This window comes from Mesoplodon bidens, assembly GCF_964165515.1.
Source record: "Mesoplodon bidens genome assembly, chromosome: 13".
Classification (NCBI taxonomy): Eukaryota; Metazoa; Chordata; class Mammalia; order Artiodactyla; family Ziphiidae; genus Mesoplodon; species Mesoplodon bidens.
In genome coordinates this window covers 40,191,892-40,214,485 of record NC_138169.1, presented here as the reverse complement: position 1 = coordinate 40,214,485, position 22,594 = coordinate 40,191,892, and the positions used below count along the sequence as shown (strand labels likewise).

General features: G+C 42.4%; 1 protein-coding gene across 7 annotated transcripts in view; it reads left to right on the top strand.

The window, feature by feature from the left end:
* The window catches only part of TMEM241 (transmembrane protein 241), a 108,325-nt gene that overhangs the window by 64,325 nt on the left and 21,406 nt on the right, over positions 1–22,594 (top strand). For 4 of the 7 annotated variants that reach the window (XM_081252077.1, XM_081252079.1, XM_081252078.1 and 1 more), the window contains exon 13: positions 2,258–2,351. In XM_081252077.1, the coding sequence (XP_081108203.1) occupies positions 2,258–2,351 (94 nt within the window). Of the gene's footprint in view, positions 1–2,257; positions 2,352–8,494; positions 8,827–9,161; positions 9,547–22,594 lie in introns of those variants that run through there. The other 3 variants (XM_081252080.1, XM_081252075.1, XM_081252076.1) reach the window with 2 other exon arrangements.

The following is a 22,594-nucleotide window of genomic DNA, read 5'->3' as shown; positions in this document are numbered from 1 at the left end:
CTCCTGCAGTGGAAGTGCAGAGTCTTAACCACTGGACCGGCAGGGAAGTCCCTGTAGGGTGACCTTCTGCCTCCATTTCTGCCCCCTTTTAATCTGCAAGTTTTTCTAATCCAACATGAAAACTCAGGTGTTGTTTTTTTTTTTAATTTGAAAGATTTGGAAACCTTTATCTGAATTGGTTTAACTCTCTATTACATTCTACCTCTGGCTTACCCTCTTTTAAGAACGTGGCGCTTTTCCCCACATCATCTCATGACTCCCCCATAGCCGTATCTCAGACTAAGAGCTGTCACCTTCAGAGGTCCTGGGGGGGCTCAGGAGGGGTCATGGAGGCCTCAGGGGTCAGTGGTAGCCGTGGCCTGGAGACCCCGTGAATAGGGAGCCCCAGGCTCCTTCACTCCTGCGATCTGCCCAGTGCTCTTAAGACCTGCCTCCACAGCAAGGGGTAGACAAGCTGGAAGTGGAAGACACAGATGAGGGAGATGAGGGAGGGATCCATGAGTCATTTAGAAATGATTCACCGACATGCAAGTCAGGTGATGGGAAAGAGTCATGGACGCTTTCAGGAGCGTGTGGGTCACAAGCCAGGGGTCACTCAGTCCTAGTAGCAGAGTCTGTGCTGAGGGCAAGGGTCAACGTGGAACTATGCCCTCCTCTGGCCAGGTATGGAGAGGACAGGAGAAGCCCAAAGGGGACCGAGGTATGGGGGATGGGACAGGCACCTGTTGGGGATGCAGGGGGTGGACACCATCAAGAGGAGCCTTGGAGGGCTGGCTGCCTCACTGTCCTCTACCAGCCTCGCGACCTTGGGCACCCGCAGCATCTCACTCCATCTCTTTGGCTGAGAGCACATTTCCACGTTGAGGTCTGCAGGGCTGGGGAGAGCTTCGGAAGAGCCAGGAAACCTGGACTCTCATTACGCCTGTGACCCAGTTTGCTTGTTAATAAAGTGAGACTTGGGGCTGGGGAACCTTTCTGTTCTGAAAATCTCTGATTTCCATAAAATAGGATGAAGAGCACTATGCTTATTCCTGCTTTAAGGCCACAGAACCGAACCTGGGGCAAGAAAAAAAGGGGAAAAAAGTGGGGATTTGGTCAAGGTTATGAGGGTCGGTGAGCACAGCCAGGAATAGAATCCCGGATCACTTGATTTCCAGCTTCCTGTTTCCCCACAGGGGCTCCTTGTGAGAGTGACTCAACGCCTTAATCAGCGCGGCCCAGGCTCCCATGACTGCAAGTGCAGACCTGTGCAAACTTTGTGGGTAGTTAGGCCAAACAGGCTGAAATGTATATAGAGGAAACCTAATCCCTGTCCCTGGTCCTGCCCCAAGAATATGGCTATGACCTAATCGAATCTAATGAAATGAAGGTGCACATTTCTGTGAAATTTGGCCTTAGGTGCGTTTAGTCAATTCAACCTGCTTCCAAGTACACCTGCCAAACATTTACATAATACCTGCTATGGTCAGGGCACCTTATTTGGCTCTGTTGGGGAAATATGGAGAAGCCCAAGATGGGGCCCTTCCCTCTCAGGGCTCATGATCTGGGTGGGAGCCATACCCCAGCACCTATAATAGAGGTCAGATGGCAGTGTGGCACCCGACACCCTGGAGCTACAAAGGAGGAGGTATGCAGAGCTCCAAACCTCTGGATAGCCCCCAAGATGCTGTCCAGCCTCAGTCTCCCTTGGGAGGTGAGGGCTTTTTCAGACATCATTCCCAAAGTATAGCGTCTGTGTAGGCCACCCTGCTTTAGGGGACTTCTGTTACGCAACCCTCCCCTTTAGGTTCTTACCTTGAACCAAGGGGCCAGTCCAGACCCTCTGACTTCATATGGTGAGTGTTTCTTTGGAAGTCTTTTCCTAACAGTTTGTTCTGCTTGAAAAAAAAGTTGAAGCTCTACCTTGGCAAGCACCAAGCTCCAGAAGTAATACAGGAGGAAGCAGGAGATACTGTCCTCCAGATTTTTTTTTTCTTTCATGATTTAGCCAGAGATCTCCCAAATTTCTATACCCACTCCCCGCCTCCAGGGAAATGATCTCTTCATAGCTCCTTAGCATAGTAGAGCTTAATGGGTTTTTTAATTTTGGGTGTTTTTATCTAGAGATCACTAGAAAACAGAGATGAGATAGGGGTGGTGTAATAACTAAATATCGACTAATTTTTGTAAAGGTAAATACAAAATGTAACAGGAAATAGTTAGCTACTGGCTATAGGAAGGCAAGTCTCACTAACAAAAGTATATTTTCTCCTTCCAGTGGATTTTTAGGATTCTTTCTCATGGTCAACACAGTGAAGCTAAAAAGCCTTATGACCCCAGGGCACTGTGCAGCCTGGATTTTCTTTGCTAAGGTAAGAGAGAGGGGAGGGGTGGGAAGAATCCATCTCAGGAGCCCTTGTGTCCAGTGTTCTCAGAGTCAGGTTGGTCTTCATGGAGTCATCTCTAGTCCCTGGCCCTGAGCCTGATCCTTCACTTGTTCAGGTAACAATTTCTGAGGGTTTCTGCCTATTTTATCAGCATGACATACTGATCTCTCACATTCCTGGAAGGTGACCTGAGTATGCCCCTTAATTTCCCAGAGCCTTAATTTTCCCATCTGAAAAAGAGAGGTTTTGCCAAAACAAAACAAAACACCTCTAAGCCTTCTCTTGCTCGAAGAGACTGGACCCCCAGATGCATGGGGCAGTTCTTATCTTCCTTCCTGGGAGCTGTGAGGGTGTCCAGAGCTCCAGTGACTTGCCCAGGTCTCAGCCTGTCAGAGGCAATTGAAAAAGGAAAACAGACAGATGGCCTGATTGGGGGACTCTGATGGACCATTCAAAAAAGGGACTAATAAAAATGCCCAGTGTGTATTGATCATGGTTGAAGCATAAGATAGAGAGGTGGGAAAATAAGAAGGAGCAGAAAAACCAGCTCTGGGATGCAGGATGTTAATGCTTTGGGGCTAGCTCTTTCTAGTGGAGCATTTCATTTCCCTAAAATCTGTAAAGGAGTCAAGTTACAGTGCCCTAGGTGCTGCTTCCACTGAGTGAGATTTCTTAATTAATTTAATCTAATACAGTAATCATTTAAACTTGTACCTTTAGCCATCTTTATGTTTGTTGGCTGATTTTTCCCCCAGAAAGCAAAAACAAACGCTTTTATTTGAAAGTAAGATTTCACAGCGATGTTTCCACCTGCATTGTCTACTTTCTAATAGCATTAATAATTCACATTCCAGAAGAATGTAATAGTTGGCTGTGATACTGACTTAGAGCATGACAGAATGACGAGGTTGATAAATCCTCTCCCCCAGAAGCAACTAGAAAGCTGGAAAAAGACTGTCAAAGATATCCATTTCAGCTCTCTAAAAATTGACCAAAAGCACACAACAAACTGAGAGGCATTTGTTCATGAAAACTCCTAAACTTCGGGTAGGAACAGCATGAGTTAGTGGTGTTCTTGCTTTAGGTTGCTCTCATTCCCTTCCCCCCATCTCTATAAGTATTCTATTTCAACCGGAGCAGGGCAGGCTGTGAAAACCAACAGGCTTGCTTCTGCTTCCAGAAGGGGCTCACTCTCTTTGGAGTATTGTCAGGTAAAGGGGCCGTCTAGGTGGTAAATGAACAGGAAGCTCCACTAGCTTGAGTTTACCTCTTTGGGGCAAGCAATGGACCAGTGGTCTAGCTGGGGACTTACCAGGTAGTTCTGGGAGGTGAGACAGCCACCGGGCTTGCTAGCTCTCCATAAATGCCAGATTTACCTTAATCTGTGTGCATGAGCAGCAGAGATGGAGCATGCCCAAGACACATACACGTCCCTGGTCAACAGAGCCTGTGTGCACACACAGAGGACACGTGAGAGACCAGCAGAAAGAAAAGCCGGGGCAGACATGAAAACAGCCTAAAGTTTGAATGTGCTCCCCAGCCCACATACAGAGTCAGAAGCAGAGAGAAAGCTTTCTGGCTTAAGGTGTTTGAGCAAAACCTCTTGACTAGTCTTTGCCAGAACACTAAGCTATGCAGACTGGGGATGATCCCTAGGAAGGCCGGCTTAAAAATAAAAGCAAGAAAAAAACATTGAGTGAAGACCGCAGCAATGGTACCTTATATGGGAGACAGGTTTCACAGACTTAGTCCAGGCAAATTACTAAACAAGCAAAACAACAATGCCAACGAAAATGCTCTGGGAAAAAGTCAGAATCCAGAGTTGCTATACTATCTAAAATGTCCAGTACTCAGTGAAAATTAGGGCACTCAGAGAAACAAGAAAGCATAATCCATGCACAGGAAAAAAGCAGTCAATAGGAATTGTGCCTGAATGTCTGTCCTCAGAGGTAGAATTTAGCAGAAAAAGACTGCAAAGCAGCTATTTAAATATGTTCAGACAGCTAAAGGAAACCATGTTTAAAGAATTAAAGGAAAGACTCAATGAATACAGAGTCTCAAAGAGGTAGAAATGATTTTTAAAAAAAGAACCAAATGGAAATTCTGGAGTTGAAAAGTAACTGAAATAAAATGAAAAATTCTCTAGAGGTACCCAGCAACATACTTGAGCGGGCAGAAGAAAGAATAAGTGAACTGGAAGGTGGAACAAAAGAAATTATTCAATCTAAAGAACAAAGACTTTTTAAAAATTGAAGAAATATGAACAGCGGCTCAGAGACCTGTGGGACGACATCAAGAATATCAACAAATGTATAATAAGAATTCCAGAAGAAGAAAGGTTAGAAGAAAAAGCAAAATGACAATCAGCAGATGACTTCTCATCAAATACAACAGAGGCCAGAAGGCAGTAGAAGAGAAAAAAGGTCTCAAATCAATAACCTAAGCTTGCACCTTAAGAAACAAGAAAAATAGGAACAAAATAAACCCAAAATGAGCAGCAGGAAGGATATGATAAAGTTCAAGGTGGAAAGTAATGAAATAGAAAACAGAAAGGCAATAGAGAAAATCAATGTTTGTTCTTTGAAAAATCAACAAAATTGGCAAACCTCTAGCTAGACTGATGAAGAAAATAAGAAGATACAAATAATCAAAATTAGAAATGAAAGAAGGGACATCACCACTTATCCTATAGAAACTAAAAGTATTGTATAGTTTTATGCCAGCAAATAGATGATTTAGATGAAATGGACAAATTCCCCAAAGGCACAAAATAGGAAACTTGACTCAAGAATAAATGGAAAATCTGAATACGCTCATAACAAGTAAATAAATGTAAGTAGTAATTTTAAAATCTTTCTACAAAGAAAAGCCCAGGCCCAGTTGGCATTACTGATGAGTTCTATCCTATATTTAGAGAAGAAATATATTTTCTTTACAAATTATTGTAGAAAATAGAGGAAGAGGGAATAACTCCCAGTTTATTCTGTAAGGTGAATTACCCTGATACTAAAGCCAGACAAAAAATTGTAAGAAAACTACAGACCAATATCCCTCATGAACATAGATCTTTAACAAAACATTAGCAAACCAAATTTGGCAACCTACAGGAAGGATTATACACAATGATCAAATGAGATTTATCACAGGAATGCAAAGTTGGTTTAACATGTGAAAATTAATGTTATATTAATAAAATAAAGAACAGAAATACATGATCATGTCAATAGGTGCAGAAAAATCATTTGACAAAATCCAACATCCATCCATGATAAAAACTTTCAACAAACTAGTAACAGAAGAGAACCTCCTCAGTTTAATAAAAGGCATCTATGAAAAACCTATAGCTAACATTATACTTAATGGTGAAACTGAATATTTTCCCCCTAATATTGGGAGCAACACAACAATTTCACTCTCACCACTTCAATTCAACGTTATCCTGGAGGTTTCGGGCAGTGAAATAAAGAAAAAAAAAATGTCTATACTCACAAATGACATTATCCTATACATAGAAAATCCTAAGGAATCTATAAAAACCCTAATTGAACTAATAAGTGATTTCTCAGGGTCTCAGGGTGCAAGATCAATTGTAGTTTTATGTATTAATAATGAACAGTCATGTTCAAAAAAATGAAATTAAGGAAACAATTCCATTCACAATAGCATCAAAAAGAAAAAAATACTTAGGAACTTAACAAAGGTGTAAGATTTATACACTGAAAACTACGAAACCTTTCTGAGAGAAATTAAAGAAGATCTCAATAAATGTAGAGACTCAATATTGTTAAGATGGAAATTCTTCCTAAGTTGTACAAATTCACAAACTGATCCTAAAATTTATTTGGAAATGCAATAGCCAAAACAAAAGAAAAACAAAAAGAAAGTTGGAGGACTTGAGCTACATAATTTGGAACTCACTATAAAGCTAGAATAATCAAGACATTTTGGTATTGGCATAAGGGTAGACATTAAGGTCTATTGATCTTCTTTTCTTTTTTTTTCTTTTTAAAGGGTGTCAATGTATTTTTTTAAAGATTTTATTTTATTTTATTTTATTTATTTATTTGGTTGCACAGGGTCTTAGTTGCGTGTCACCAGCTCCTTAGTTGTGGCATGCAAACTCTTAGTTGCGGCATGCATGTGGGATCTAGTTCCCTGACCAGCGACCAAACCCGGGCCCCTGCATTGGGAGCACGGAGTCTTAACCACTGTGCCACCAAGGAAGTCCCAAGCTCTATTGATTTTTGATAAAGGTGCCTAGGCAGTTCAATGGAGAAGGGGTTTTCTCTTCAGCAAATTAGGCTGTAACAGTCCGTATGCTGGGAAAAAAAAGTACTTAGACCCTTGCCTTGCATTGTTAATTCAAGATGGATCATAGACCTAAATGTTAGAGCTAAAACTGGAATACTCTTAGAAGAAAACACAGGAAAAAATCTTAATGACCTTGGTTTAAGCAAAGAGTTCTTAGATATGACACCAAAAGCATGAGCCATAAAATAATTGATAAATTAGACTGCATTTAAGTTAAAATATTTTGTAATTCAAAAGACACCATTAAGAAAATGAAAAGATAAGCCACAGTCTAGGAGAAAATATTTGCAAATCATAATGGACCACTTATACATCAAAATGTGCTGACATTTGGGGCTTCCCTGGTGGCGCAGTGGTTGAGAGTCTGCCTGCCGATGCAGGGGACGCGGGTTCGTGCCCCAGCCTGGGAGGATCTCACATGTTGCGGAGTGGCTGGGCCCGTGAGCCATGGCCGCTGAGCCTGCGCGTCCGGAGCCTGTGCTCCGCAACGGGAGAGGCCACAACAGTGAGAGGCCCACGTACCGAAAAAAAAAAAAAAAGTGCTGACATTTGGAATACAACATAATTGTACTTAGCCATACAGCCTTTCCCCCACGTCATTGCGACTCTGCTGGGTGCCAGTATATTCAGAAAGTGACTCAAAAAGATGTTCCATTGGCCCAGAGGAGAATTTGGATTCTGTGAAAAACTCACAGGCAGAGAGGTTAAGCAGAAGGATGTGCAGGTGGGGAACCAGGAGGAAATAAATTTAGCTAGAGGAGGAGGAGAATGTAGAGGGGAAGGGAAAAACTGGGCATAGAAGAGTTAGATTATAGGTATCCCTAAAAGCCATGCCACAGAGACCACTGTGAACCTCAGAATGAGACTGGCCAAGGGTAATGTTTTAAGCAGGTTAATATAGCGGCAGTGCTTAAGACAGATTGGAAATGACTTCCAACCATTCAGAAGGGAGGTGAATCAAGGTAGTGATGGCAAGAAGAAAGGTGAAAGGTCAAACCTGACTTACAATTAGAAGGAAAATACATTTTAAGTACACAACTTACCATATAATTGTTCTGTGATGTGATAAAAGAATTAGATAACAAAGACAAATCATTTTAGAACAGGTGGGGGGATAGTTTGGACATAGGAATGATGGGTATGGAAGGTCACACATGGCTCCAAGGTTTGTAGCTAGAGACGTGGGAAATCCATGGCATTACAGACAGAAATGGAGGTGATTGTGAAAGAACATCTTTGGGGAGGAAAGCTGGTGATATACATTTTAGGCAAATGTGTATGGTGATAAAACATCTACATGGAGCTCTTTTTTGTTGGAAACATGGGGTCAAAGGTAGGCAAGGGCTCGGAGCTCTGCATGTCCATTTGGGCTTCGCCTGTAGAAAGATGGAGCTGAAATCAAGAAAATGTATAAATTGATGAGTTCACTGAGAGAGTGAAAGAATTTGGGGAGAACAGAGAAGAGGGTTACAACTTAGCTTGGGTGATACTTAGATGCCAGGGACCAATAATGAGCAGGAGAGAGAAGTAATAGCCGGAAGGTAGAAGGGGGATCAGGAGAGTTCAGAGCGGGGAAGTCTAAGGGAGAATTTTAAGGAGTTATTTTAAAGCAAAATGCCACCAAGAGGTCAAAGAGATCCGACTGAGAAAAGACTAGAGCAAGGACTTTGCTGACCTTTGAGGAAACAGTCTTAGGCAAAGGGCAGGGGTCGGAGTGGGGCAAAAGCCGGATCATAAATACTCAAGAATACATAAAAAGTGTATAGAAGATTGTGATTGGCGGTGGGTAGATCTAACAAAGACAACTTCTGTTCTAGGAAAAGAAGGACTTGGGCGTGCTTGAGACTGGAAGACACCTGTGTACAGAGACTTCACGATGCCAGAGAGTGAGGGGAAACTGGGAGAATGAGTTTCAAAGGGAAATGGAAAGAGTGGGGGCGGTTAACTTTAGAGAACATGAAAAGCCTTTATCCTGAGCCTTGGCAGAAGGGTGAAGATCGGAGGGAGGCTGTTCCTTGAGTCACGTGGCAGGGAACTCGGATTTCAGGGGTTTCAGGGAAGGAAGGACTCTTCGGCTTTGATCACTCTGTACCGAACCCCTCTAGTCCTCAGCTTTTTCATCCATAAAGCAAGGGGTCTGGACTAGATGATCTAAAGATAGTTCAAAAATGTGATTGAATTGAGCTCTAACAGTGCTGACTGTATCTGATACTTGGGACTGAATGCTGATGGCATTTACGTTCAATTGTAGGATTATATATAATGATGATCTGCTGGGAACCATATCATTAGCTGTCAGTGCCTACTTAATGAAACATGTGCCAGATTTAAAAAGTCTTTAATAGAACTGATCAGAGTAAAGTAGGAAACCACTCAGCAATACGACCTTCTTCCATCTCTATTACCAAATTCCTTCTCTCAGGGAAGATTATGTATAAATGCCATATGTGGTTAATTGGAATGTTTGTCCCTGTTCTTATTTAGAGTTTGGACAGTCACAATTCATGCTTAGGGAATGGGGTTTCCCTTCCCATTGCTGCTTAGGCTAGAGTGCTGCTCATGCAGTCCAGGTGGAAGATGGGGAAGCCTTCTTTTTTGGGGTTGTATTTGAGAAATCTTTGCCAAATCTAAGGTCAATAAGATTTTCCTTTATGATTTATTCTATATGTTTTATAGGTTTAGCTCTTTTTAAAATTAATTAATTAATTTCTTTATTTTTGGCTGCGTGGGGTCTTCGTTGCTGTGTGCGGGCTTTTCTCTAGTTGTGGCCAGCGGGGGCTACTCTTCATTGCCGTGTGTGGGCTTCTCATTGCAGTGGACTCTCTTGCTGCAGAGCACAGGCTCTAGGTGCGTGGGCTTCAGTAGTTGTGGCTCGTGGGCTCTAGAGCGCAGGCTCAGTAGTTGCGGTGCACTGGCTTAGTTGCTCCACGGCACGTGGAATCTTCCTGGACCAGGGCTTGAACCCGTGTCCCCTGCACTGGCAGGCGGGTTCTTAACCACTGCGCCACCAGGGAAGCCTGGTGCAGCCTCCTGACATGGGGTCCCACGTGAGTCTTTGAACTTGGAGCGTGTGGTGGGTGCAGAAGTGGTGCAGGGAGGCAAAGAACAAGGGGTGAAATATTGCAAACTGAGAAAATTCTAGAACCTGACTCCTCAACGTTTCAAGAAAAAGGCAGAATGTATAAGAAGATAGACCACAAAGTGCTATGCAAACACAGAGCATTATGTAAAGTTACTTAAATCCCGACCAAGACTTAATTTTGACCTAGCTCTGAGTCCCAGCTCGGCCACACTTTCTAGGTGTGTGCTTCATTTTCTCATCTGTAAACAAGTATAATAATAATGTCTACCTTGCTAGAGGGTTCAATAATATTTAGACAGCCCTGGAATAGTGAGTGCCGGCAGCTGGCAGGCCCTCCTTGGCTCTGTCGACCACTAGTTTAATTCTTCCTCCAGATTAACCAGTGATTCCTGAGTCTGGATTTTCCATTTGTATTCGCTAGTTCTAGGTTATGAATTGAGTTGGGAACTGCCTATCTAGGCACTGCTCAGAATTTAGGGTGCAAGAGAACCAGCTCTCTCACCGTGTTTTTAATCAGGCATTGCCTAACAAAGGAAGCAATTGATGTACCATTCACAATGTTTTTAAACCTATATAAAGAGTCATTGATTCAGAACAGTTGCTGTGCCTGTGGAAATGTGTGTTTGTTGGTCTCCATGGAGACCACCTCTGGCTGTTCTGTGATCACTGGCCTTAATTATACACCAGGGTTGCCAGGGAGCCTGCAAAGCTGTCCCCATAACAACACATCCTTGTGTAGTAAAAGGACCGAAGTCCTGAACTGTGTTTCCCACTTAGGAGTTTCTCTTAAAAGAGTTGAGAAGACTATACTGGTAAGTTTTAGCCTCCGTTTGATTCATCCTTATGAAGAACTCTTAAGTGGGTAGGAATTTCTCTTGAGTTTCGACCACCTCTCTCTCAGGCTGTTTGGCCAGGTCTTGGGAGCATGGCCTGACATCTTTCTTTTTCCAGTGACATGTTGATATTTCTCTTGACCTATTGCCAAGATATTGAATTAAGAAGGAGGCTTGGCTATGTGAGTTTTACTAGGTAAAATTCAACCTGTTTTAAATATAGGATGAACTTGTAAAAGTGTCCTCAACAGATGCTCTCAGGGTTTGATGTTCAGAATTTTCAAATGTCTCCCAAGACCATGGGTGAAATGCTTGCTGTTTCTGGTGGAATTTAAAAAAAAAGAAAGAAAAGAAGCTTAGTGTCTTTTATATTGGAATCACACAGATTTTATGACTTCTAAATAACATAATTTTTTTCTCCACTGAATTTTTTTTAGATATATTTGTAGGGAAGTTCCAGAGCTTAACGTGAAATCACACCTTGAATTTCTGAGGAGGTGACAAGTAAACAAATCTTCCAGGTTCTGGAATCTGACTTAGATTCAATTTCTGGTGCATGCAAACACGCGTGCGTGCGCGTACACACACACACACACACACAAACACACATACACACTCAAGGACAGACTACAGACAAGTCCTGGAAGTATAGTTAATGATCCCCATCATGTTTCGTTTTCACTGGGTCTAGTCTATGCTAAACAGTGTTAGTTCTCCTCTGCCTTCTACTTCCTGCTCCGTTACTACTCTTCTCCGTTTTTTAAAAAAACCAGTTTTATAGAAATTTAATTGCCATATAACATTGTGTTAGTTTAAGGTACACAACATAATGATTTGATATTTGTATATATTACAAAATGATTACCACAATATATTTAGTTAACATCTCTCAGCTCCCATAGTTACAAAAAAATATGGAATGCTTCATGAATTTGCATGTCATCCTTCTCTGTATCATTATGGTTTTAGTATGTGTGCTGCTGAAACAAGCACAGTTACTTCTTTTTCTTTATCATCATCATCTTCATCATCTTCATCACCATCTGTTGGGTGTGCAGAGCCTGTTGCTGTCTTTCCTCCCTTCCTGGATGGTAAAAGGCAATCACAAAAGAGAAGGCCACTCCTCTCAGTTCGCTATTTGCATTTCTTCCCATTTTCTCAGCTTCTTAAGACTCCACACTCCTTTCTGGGGAGCAGCTTTCCTTTCTGGGGAGCAGCTTCATATTTTTTAAATTTACTTCCTCGAGCTGTTATTCAGCACCTTGATGTGTTCTAGAATGGTCCGATGAAAATAAATGATCAAACCCAATGAAGCTGTGCTGTCCTGTAATTTTTATGTTGAAAGAATGCGCTTACAAAATTGAGTTATGACTGTTTTCCTAATTAAATCATTTTTCTTTTTCACAGTCTAAGCGGCTAGGGCAATGAAAATAATTTTCATTGGAAAATGAAAACCTAGAGGCAGCGGCATAACTTTCCTTTACGGTCTCTAGCTGGGCAATAATAACATGTCTATGTCTTTCCATGACATCACCACTGAAGCAACAGGAACGTGAAATAGCAAGTTCAGGAGCTTCTCTGTGTTTGTTGAGCTGTATGGAAACAGTCAGCAAGAAGCTGGTTATCTGGGAATGATTCGTTTATAAGCAAGGTTTTCCCAGAGGACACATGGGAGGGGAAATACAGTTTTGGATTAAAGGGAAAAAAAATTAAATTCCATTTCCTATTGTCAAAATAATTCCTAAGGAAGTGAGTGATGTTAATGGACATTTTGCTATTTTGGAGAAGGTTGTTGTTTTTCTTGTTTCCGATTATGAACTCCTAATTTTTTCTGGGCTATTTTTAGCACCATTGATCATCCCAATGTTCTGTACTACAAAAATATGATAACGATTCTGGATTTCTCAACTTTTGACCTGAATGAATTCGCTTTAAAGGAAATGCCCGGAATTTCTGTAAATATTCTGACTGCAAGGTTTATAAGAGTGCTGTCAGTATCCAAGACAATTTATAACACCTAAATTAAAGTGATTTTTTGCAACACAAAGGCCAGTTCATTGGGAAAGTTTACAAAGCCTCTGCTGGGGGGATGAATCAATGTGTCCTTGGTTCACTGTAGGATAGCATCGAATAAATGAGTGCCAAGTGAATGCTTAAACACACTGATCTTATTTTACACATCTTGGCAGGTTTGTGCACTCATGTCAGAAACAGAGGTGCAATCCCACATGTATCTATGGAAGTACCTTCCACTGCCCCCAGTGATGCTCTTGTAATGTACATATTCCTTCCCTTAATTGTGCCATTAATCCAGTTTGAGTTCACCTTTCGTTATGAAGATCTTCTATCTCAATCACTAGAACTAAGTCCCCCAAGGTATGGCCGGACATGGGGTAATTAGCAAGGAGCATTTCATGGCCTGTATGTGCCCAAACCAGAGGGCAAGCTTCAGGCAGCACCAACTGCCCGTGTCCTTAGAGAATGAGCAGGCGTAATCAGAGCTAATAAAATGAAGCAGTTTTGGGGAAATCTGAAGAAACATAGTTTCATTATGGGACAGCTAAGTTTTGACACAAAACAGAAAGGAATGACATGTGGATGTGAAAGACTTAGTAGATATTTACTTGGTGCCATTTTGTGAAAATAGCTCTTCTCTCCCGCTGTGCCTTAGAGACATCTTGGTGGCCTGGCCCCCCGGGGCCCCCAAGTACCCCATCGGATCCCGCCCCACACTTGTTCTCCTGTTTTATCCCCCAGAGTGGAATTTGCTTATGATAATCATTTGCTCATTTTTTTTCCTGTTTAAAATGTCCTCCCTTACAAAAAGTAGTCCAAACTTGCTTTTCCCCTCCTGACTCTTCATCGTCACTTTGAACTGGCCCAGTGGTTCTTTAGGTTAAGATTTCTGATGTTTTTGTTTTTCTATAAGTAGACTGCATCTAACTGTAAGGCCAGGCAGTTAAGTACAAGCAGGTGTGCTTGTTAATGTGACTCCAAAATAGCCAGTCTGTTAGTCAAATATGTGGCAGGAAAGGTTTTTTTAGTCAATACTGAATTGCCTGATACCATGTAAACTAGTGTTAGATTGTGTTTGTAATTTTATTTGATTGTTTCTGTGCATATCTGGGTGGTTTTGGGGGGTAGATTATGAGGAGAACAGGCTCTCTCTGTCTACATTTCCACATCTGTCTTCTTGTCATGTGACTTCTGGGGGTGCCCTGGGGGATACAAAGAGACACCTCTCCTTCAGTTATTTGGAGTGAACTCCTTTTCTAATTTCTCGAATGTTCTAGCTATCTGTGAAGGATGAAACATATAAAGTGTACTCCAGCAAAAGGGGAAATCGAGTAATTGCCAAAACCCTCTCTCCCAAAGTGTTGAGCTCCCAAATCCTAACTTTTAAAATTAATTAATTAATTAAATTTTTTGGCTGCGTTGGATTTTCGTTGCTGCGTGCGGGCTTTCTCTAGCTGCGGCGAGCGGGGACTACTCTTTGTTGCGGTGCGCGGGCTTCTCATTGCGGTGGCTTCTCTTGCTGCAGAGCACGGGCTCTAGGCACGTAGGCTGCAGTAGTTGTGGCTTGTGGGCTCTAGAGCACAGGCTTCGTAGTTGTGGCGCACAGGCTTAGTTGCTCCGCGGAATGTGGGATCTTCCCGGACCAGACATCAAACCCGTGCCCCCTGCATTGGCAGGCGGATTCCTAACCACTGAGCCACCAGGGAAGTCCCCCAAATCCTAACGTTTTAAGGGTGCATGGAGAGAAGTAAAAAGCTCTGAATGGTGTGGCCAAATGGCAGCAAACACTTGGCAATTTGGAATAGCAGTGCTGACACTGCTTACGGTAGGATTTCTAAGGTGGGAATGCAAGGCCTGAGGTTGTGAGGACATCTCTTACTCTCACTTGAAGGGAAAAACCAGCCCAGTTCTGAGCCCAGTGAACTGGTGCTTTTTCCACTGAAATATCCCTGCTCTGACATCTAGGTTGAGCTACGCTGTGTGAACCACTTAGATCCAATCAAGTCCTGCCGTTATCTTTTGTGAAGCCAGTCAGAGTTACTCTTATTTTCATGTTATCCTTGGGTGGTTGACTGTTCACTCTAAGAATTACACAATGCATGACTCCGTTTCAGTACTCATGCTTCTTTTTTTTTTTTTGCGGTACGCAGGCCTCTCACTGTTGTGGCCTCTCCCGTTGCGGAGCACAGACTCCAGACGTGCAGGCTCAGCGGCCATGGCTCACGGGCCCAGCCGCTCTGTGGCATGTGGAATCTTCCTGGACTGGGGCACAAACCCGTGTCCCTTGCATCGGCAGGCAGACTCTCAACCACTGTGCCACCAGGGAAGCCCCTCATGCTTCTTATGAGGGTTTTCTTTTCCCTGAAAAAATTTTTTTCAAGTTACTTTATGAGAAAATGTATATTCAGCAAGTTTATTCAGCAGAGATTTATAGAGTGACCTGTCATATTCCAGGCTAAGAAGCTGAGACAGCAGAGAGTAGTGACGAATAGCCCCGCATTTTAGAGACAGAGAGAGCTGGATAAGAATCCCACTCTCCAGCAGTGTAACTTTAAAAAGATTCCTTCGCCTCTGTATGTATCCGTTTTATCATGTGTAAAATGGGAGTAACTAATAACTTTACAGAAATATTGCAGGAATTCTATGAAATAATGTATGTTGAGCAGTTAATGTTTGTTCATGTTAATTGAAAGGAATGAGCTTTTCCCTTGCAGATGGAGAAACGTTTGAAGCGCTTTCTGTATTTGGGATTTGGCTACAATTTGAGAACTGCTGACCTGTAGTTAGAGAACCTTTGCTTCTGCTTTGCTCCATTTTGTCATTCTAGTGTCAAGAGGAATTTAAAATTACTGGATTCAAGTGGCACCGTGGGTTTTAAAGTTCTTTTTTCAATTTTTCAAGTAACTCAGGGAACCTAATTTATCATTTGATGGAATATTTTGGAAGTCACAGGTGTTTATTTAAAAAAAGAAAGAAAAAGGAAAAGAAGAAGCATCAATCCTAAAGATTGTTGGATGAGTCTTCAGTAGGGGAATGCAGCTCACAGTCTGTGCCAGGTTGGTTGTAAGAGAATGGAGATTTGAGACAGAAGTGGTTTTAAATCTGATGTGGAACCACACATACACCACCCGCCCCAACCCAGGCCAGCTAAAATTAAAGAGACTGACAATACCAAGTGTGGGTGAGGATGTGGCATAACATTTCTGGTTTAGAAAACACTAAAGCTAAATAAGGTTTGTTATGACTGAGCAACCCCACTCCTGGTGTACACTCAATTGAAAAATGAAGACATATGCCCACAAGACATGTTCAGTGGTATGGAATTAGAGGTGATGGTTGCATGACTGTGAATATACTAAAAAAGCTATTGAATTGTACACTTTAACAGGGTGAATTTTATAGTATGTGCACTCTATTTCAGTAAGACTGTTATTTTTTTTTAATCCATAATAGGAATATCCACAGTAGTTTTACTCATGACAGCCCCAAACTGAGGAAATAGACCATACATCAATCAAGGAGAAATAAAGTTTGATCTCTCCATACAATAGAATAGTAGACTGCAGTAAAAAAGAGCCTACAGCCACATGGTGATTCAGATTTATTGATTGGGAAGGAACCTAGGTTCCTTCTCTGTCTGGTGGTGGTTACATGGGTGTTTAAAGGTGTAAACATTCAGGCTTCCCTGGTGGCGCAGTGGTTGAGGGTCTGCCTGCTAGTGCGGGGGACACGGGTTCGAGCCCTGGTCTGGGAGGATCCCACATGCCGCGGACCGGCTGGGCCCGTGGGCCACCACTACTGAGCCTGTGCGTCTGGAGCTTGTGCTCCGCAACAAGAGAGGCCCGTGCACCGCGATGAGGAGTGGCCCCTGCTTGCCGCAACTGGGGAGGGCCCTCGCACAGAAACAAAGACCCAACACAGCAAAAATAAATACATAAATTAATAAACTCCTACCCCCAACATCTTCTTTAAAAAAAAAAAAAGGTGTAAACATTCAACAAGCCCTACACTTAAAATTCAAGCTCGTCGTGCATTTTACTTTATGTTATGATTCAGTTTTTAAAAATCTGATGTAGGTGCTGCAATGGTGCCATCCTCAGAAAGCACAGCTGAGCCTCCTCTCCTGCTGGTCCCTGGGAAGCCCAGGTGTTGGGTCCAGCAGACCCTCCCAGCTCTGGCTTTGACCCTGTCTTTGCACTGCAGATGGTCTGCGGTTTCACTTACTGGGGAAAGAGAAGAACCCACAGAGTGGTGCCTCACTCTTCTGGGCACCGGCCACCAGTTCTCTTAAATGTCATGGTTGGAGAGGGTTTCTAATCAATATTCAGCTCAGTGCCAATGTAAAGAAAGTGAGCTCAGGCTTCCCGGTAGCGTTGCAGAAGTATTTATTGGTCTGCTTCTGCTCCACAGGCTTTACCGTTTCTTCAGAGAAAAGCAGCCTCTGCTGAGCTGTCTCCTTGATGGAGGCAGGCGGGGCTCCTGGCTGCACCGCCAGCTCCCTGCACTCAGACTTTCTGCTTTCTGTAATGGAACCCAGGCGAGGACCGTGGTGCAGATTTCTCTATTCTCAGCTTCCTAAATTGTACACGGGTGTACCTTGTAAATGGCATGGGAACAAGACAAGACATTTTCTTTCCTCTGGGTCACTACACTGGGCTTCACTGTGGCATTTGACAGGTTTCCTAAATTAACTGCTCTGTGCTTTTTTGAAACATATATTTGAATGTCTGTAACTATGTTTTCAGTTTAAACTTCGGAGACAGACTGACATTAAATGGCTTCTCCCAAGCAGTCCGTTTGCCTGCATCTTAGGGACACCCCTTGTGTGGCTGACCATGGATCTTCACAGCTGTGGCTACAGCCAAACTCCTGAGCTGCTTCCTCCCCTACTACGTGTAGTCCCCTCCCCACTGCATCAGTAGACATCTCTGGCGTGGACTTGGGGTCATAGCCTCATCTCTGCCTCCCTGTCTTTGTTTTCCCCCTATCTTCATCTCTCTTATCTACTTCCTACAGATGTTGTAAGTCTGTAAAGACTGTCTTTTTAAGCTTCTTGAAAATTCTCACTGGAACAGGTCAAGGAATGAATAAAATTCCCCCATCCCTTTCAAAAGAAAGTTGTAAGCGAGAGAATAAAATTTCAGTCCCTGAGAAATAACTTTATAGATGATTCCTTTGTCTTAGGGAGGGAGAAACTGAAATCTAGAGAGGGGAACGGCCAGCCTGAGATTAGTCAGTGAGTTTGTGACACAGCAAGGGGACACTGGGGACTTCTCAGAGTGCTAGCCCGCTGCTCTCCCACGGACACGGCACAAGAACAGATTGGGATGAGCTCTTTTGAAGTCCAAGTCCAGACATGCTACACGCCCAGTCGTCCTGGACCCAGCTGCTCACGGTCTTTAAGGGAATAGGATTCCCATGGGATTTTTTTCAATACCTTGCTAGGAAAAAGCAGTTTCCAGCTACTGGTTTTTTCTTTCTCTTCAGGTTTCCTTCAGCTTTAATGGTGGCCTCCACCCAACTCACACTTTGCATTTTCCGTTAATACCCAGTGGCTTAGCGTCTGTGAGTTTGTTCCTGCTGTTCCTTCCACGTAGAAAGCCCTTTTCACCCTTCCTCACCTGGTAATTCTTATCTGTCCTTCAAGATGAGCTCAGGCATCATCTCGATGTGGGCTTGTTCCTGCAACACTGAGTATACCCATGTCTTAGCACTTATCATATGGTATTGACATTATTTGCTTAGTAACCTCTGGAAGTAGCTAACCTAGAATGGGGTGCTGGGGGCAGGTTCTTGCCTTTCATTTTTGCCTCTCTAGTTCCTAGCCAGGGGCTCAGTGAAGGGAATTTGGCCTTAGTGTCCTTCCAGCAATAACTCAAAGCCCTTTTCCTTTTTCACTTCTAATTCAGTGAAAGCTTCTTCCTAAACAGTTTGTTGTTTTTTTAGCTTTCCTTTTGTAAACTCTCCAAAAGAGCAAGGAATTATGTCTTAGCTCGGGCTGCCATAACAAAATGTCATAGACTGGGTGGCTTAAACAACAGACGTTTATTTCTCACAGTTCTGGAGGCTGGGAAGTCCAAGATCAAGGTGCCAGCAGGGTTGGTGTCTGGAGGAAGCTCTCTTCTTGGGTAGCAGGTGGTTGTCTTCAGCTGTGTCTTTGCATGGCAGAGAGAGGGCACAAGCTCTCTGACCTCTTCTTGTAAGAGGTCACTAATCCCATCATGAAGACCCGACCCTTATGACCTCATCTAACCCTAATTACCTTCCAAAGGCCCCATCTCCAAATACCATAATATTGGAGGTTAGGGCTTCAGTATATGGATTTAGGGTGGAGGAGGGGCATACAATTCAGTCCATAGCAAAAGAGTGCACAGGTGACCCACTGACGTTTTGCAGTGAGTGCCAAGAGTTGTGTAACAAGAGCTAGAAAGTCTTCATGGTTTGTGTAAATCCCTCAGGTGGAACTGAGCTGGTAGATTGAGTCTTGTGCAAGCTTTGTACATTTCTAAGGAGTTCTCACTCTCTGATCATGTAAAACTGGGTGTGACTAGACCTGGAGCTGGGGTATAGCCCTCGATATCATAGGCTCACTTCTCCCAACTGATATTTCATCAGGAATTGTTGGGATTAAGGAAGAAGGCAGGTTAGAAGTAGCAAAAAGGTTTTTACCAAATGAGCACCACATTTCCTATCTTTAAGCAGGTCTGGTTGTATATCTTTTGGCAAATCTATTCCTTCACCTCCATTATTACTAAGTATAACAATAACGTGAATTGAAGTTGTTGTTAAATGGAGATTAAAAAATCCTCATGACCTTGGAGCAAGTATAATTATGGTGCTTTTATTTAAAGCACCTTTGAGCTTAAATTCATTTCATTTCTAAAAATAGACTGCAGAGATTAGATCTATTCTTTGAGAGGATCAAAATAACGTAGAATATAAAAACACCTTAGCTGCATGCTCCTCCTTTCCAGAAGCACAGAGTACTGCTTAGCTGGGAGACTGATAGAACTTTTTAATCAACAAGGCAAAGTTTGAAAAATAACTTTGGCAGAAATCCATCATTCTAAAAGTAAGTCTGTCAATAAGTGAGTACATTTACTGAATAAAATGAGATTGAAAAAGTTGAGAAAAAATACTAGAATGAAGAATCTATTAATACTATACCAGGCTGAATTGAATTTGAAGGAAAATTAGAGTAGTCTCAAATTCTCCATTTGTCTTTGACGATTGGATGTTCTGAGTATGTCTACATTATTTTGCTCTTTATACTTCTTGGCAAAGGAGCAATACTTGGCAAATTATAGCCCCTTTATTCAAAGAAATTGTAGTACATTATAGAAAATAAAACAAACAAGAACAAAACAAAACAAAAAACCCAACCAAATCAGGTATTTTAGGATGAGCTGAAGTGGAATGCCCAGAGAGATAGGTGAAAGGAAGAAGCCCCCCCAAAGGTACCAGGGAGCACTGCTTCAGCAGACATGATTTAATATGGCCTCTTGAGAAACATGAATACTGAAGAGAAAAGTCTGACACCCAACCCTTTCTGAGGGAGAGCCAACACTTTCTGCACTGCTGATCCAGGAAGATTGCAAGTCCAAGATAAAAGGTCCAAAGGTCACAGATTTCTGAAGCTGGAACCAAGGGATCAGTGTCAGATGGCATAAAAGACACATGGGTCTTTTCAGCATACAGCATGTGTTAAAGAGTTCAGAGTTCTGGTACTTGAACTCTTCTACCCACTTCTCCCTTCTTGATATATGGACTAAGAGAACATATGGACAAAGAATAGTAGGCAAGTGGGAAACAAAGTTGAGTTGGAAAACTCAACCTTGGTTTAGAGACTTAAGGCTTTCTGCTCCCTATAGGAGGCATGGCTTCCTCTCCATCCTCCACTCCCACCCCCCAACAGGTGAAGACAGGCTAAAGAAAATTTTATTGCATGGATTCAAGAGAAGAAATAAATCATGTGGAGTCTGGATTCTTGCCTTTAAAACACTGGAATCCCACTAACTAGTGTAATGAGCCTCATTAAGTGTACAATCAGATGAATAATTCTTCCCATTAGAGTGAACTTAGAAGAGATTGAAAGGATGGAAAGCAGAAGAGTTTCCTCCCCCCAGGCAGAGAGAATCATGAGGAAAGGAAACTGTATGTTCCTCTCACCTCCAGTCTGCCTTATTAATCATCACCAGTTGCATCATATCTGAATCTCTGTGTCCGAAGAGAAAGAGACTGTGCCCTTAAGAAAGTCCTGTTGCCCTCGGCTGATATATACAAGATCCTAGGCTATGATGAAAATACAAAGCTAATTTAAATTGTAATGATGAGTTAATAAGATTGTCACTGATCAGGAAGATGTTCAGAACAAATCAAATAAAGCCTCCCCACCTTGCCTCACCATGATGACATCCAAGGTGGCTCTAGGGAAATAGTGGTCAGCCAAATCTGGTTTGAAAACCAGTGTCTTACCATCTCTCTATGTCTTAGTTTTCTCATCTGTATAGTAAACAGAAATCCTCTACTGCAGAGTAGACTGTTGTACATTGTGACAGGCCAACATTCAGCTGAAACAACTAGGGGAAAAACAAGTAAATTGCAAAAATCATATTTTTAAAGAAATCAGAGATCTGTGAAAGCAATGAGAATTAAATTAAAAACATTTCCCAAGAAGGAAGAACCTTCCTAGGTATACTGAGTGACACAGGCTATTTTCTTCATGGGGTTGGAGGAGGTGAAGGATATTTGCTGATTCTGGGTGTGGCCTAAGGATCTGACTTTGTCCAAGAAAAGGAAATGTTCTGTGGGAAAGAGAAACTAGCAGAGCGTTTGGCAGTCATGTGGAACTGGCTTGATGGATTGGAAACTAGAGGAGCCCCAAAGGCAAGTCCAGTATTCCCAGGAGACGTTTGCTGAACTCTGGAGCAGTTCTGGAGGTTTCTGGTTGGCCCAGAAAGGCAAAGCAAAAGCTCATAATCTTGGGGGTACTTAGGAGACAAAATCTTGCTAAAAAGAGGAGCCTGAAGCAAATATACAATGACTCTTCCCCTAAAGACTGTTGCCAGATTTTGAATCTACATGGGATGGGAAGCTAAAAAGCTAAGGTCAAAATTTCTGAAAGGGGCTACCCTGGTGGCACAGTGGTTGAGAGTCCGCCTGCCGATGCAGGGGACGCGGGTTTGTGTCCCGGTCCGGGAAGATCCCACATGCCGCAGAGTGGCTAGGCCCGTGAGCCATGGCCGCTGAGCCTGTGCGTCCGGAGCCTGTGCTCTGCAATGGAAGAGGCCACAACAGTGAGAGGCCTGCGTAATGCAAAAGAAAAAAAAAAAATTTCTGAAAGGCAGAACTTACAGGAATGAGAAGTCAGAGATCTACCTGGCTCTTACACACAAGTCTGGAAGAGCAATACCTGAAGAACTAGATAAAGTAGAGGTGGACTAAGCCTTACTAGAGCTATAGCCCATCTCTGATTTACTCAATCCCTGATTGTAGTTCTTTTACATGCAGTGTTCAACGTACGAAGTTGTAGACATGTTAAGAGTCAGGAAAACATGACTGATAATTAAGTGGAAAAAATAATGAGAGCATAACCACAAATGATCTGGGTGTTGGAGCTAGTGATAACTTAAAAGTGACTATGAATAATATGTTAAAGAAAATAGTGGAAAACATGAATTAAATTATGGGAGAAATTCAATGCAAAATTGGAATCTGTAAAAAAAATCAAAGAGTTATTATTGAATGGAAAAAATATGTGTGAAATTAATAACTTAGTGGATGGGTCTAAGAGCAGACTGGACACAGTGTTACAGGATTAGTGAAGCATAGAGAGGAAAAAAGAATGGAAAGAATAGAACAAAGTATAAGAGACATGGGGGAGATTGTCAAAATGTCTAATATATATGTACTTGGAATTCTAGAAGGTAAGGAGAGAAGCAATATATGAAGGAATAATGGCTGAGAATTTTCTAACACTGCTGAAA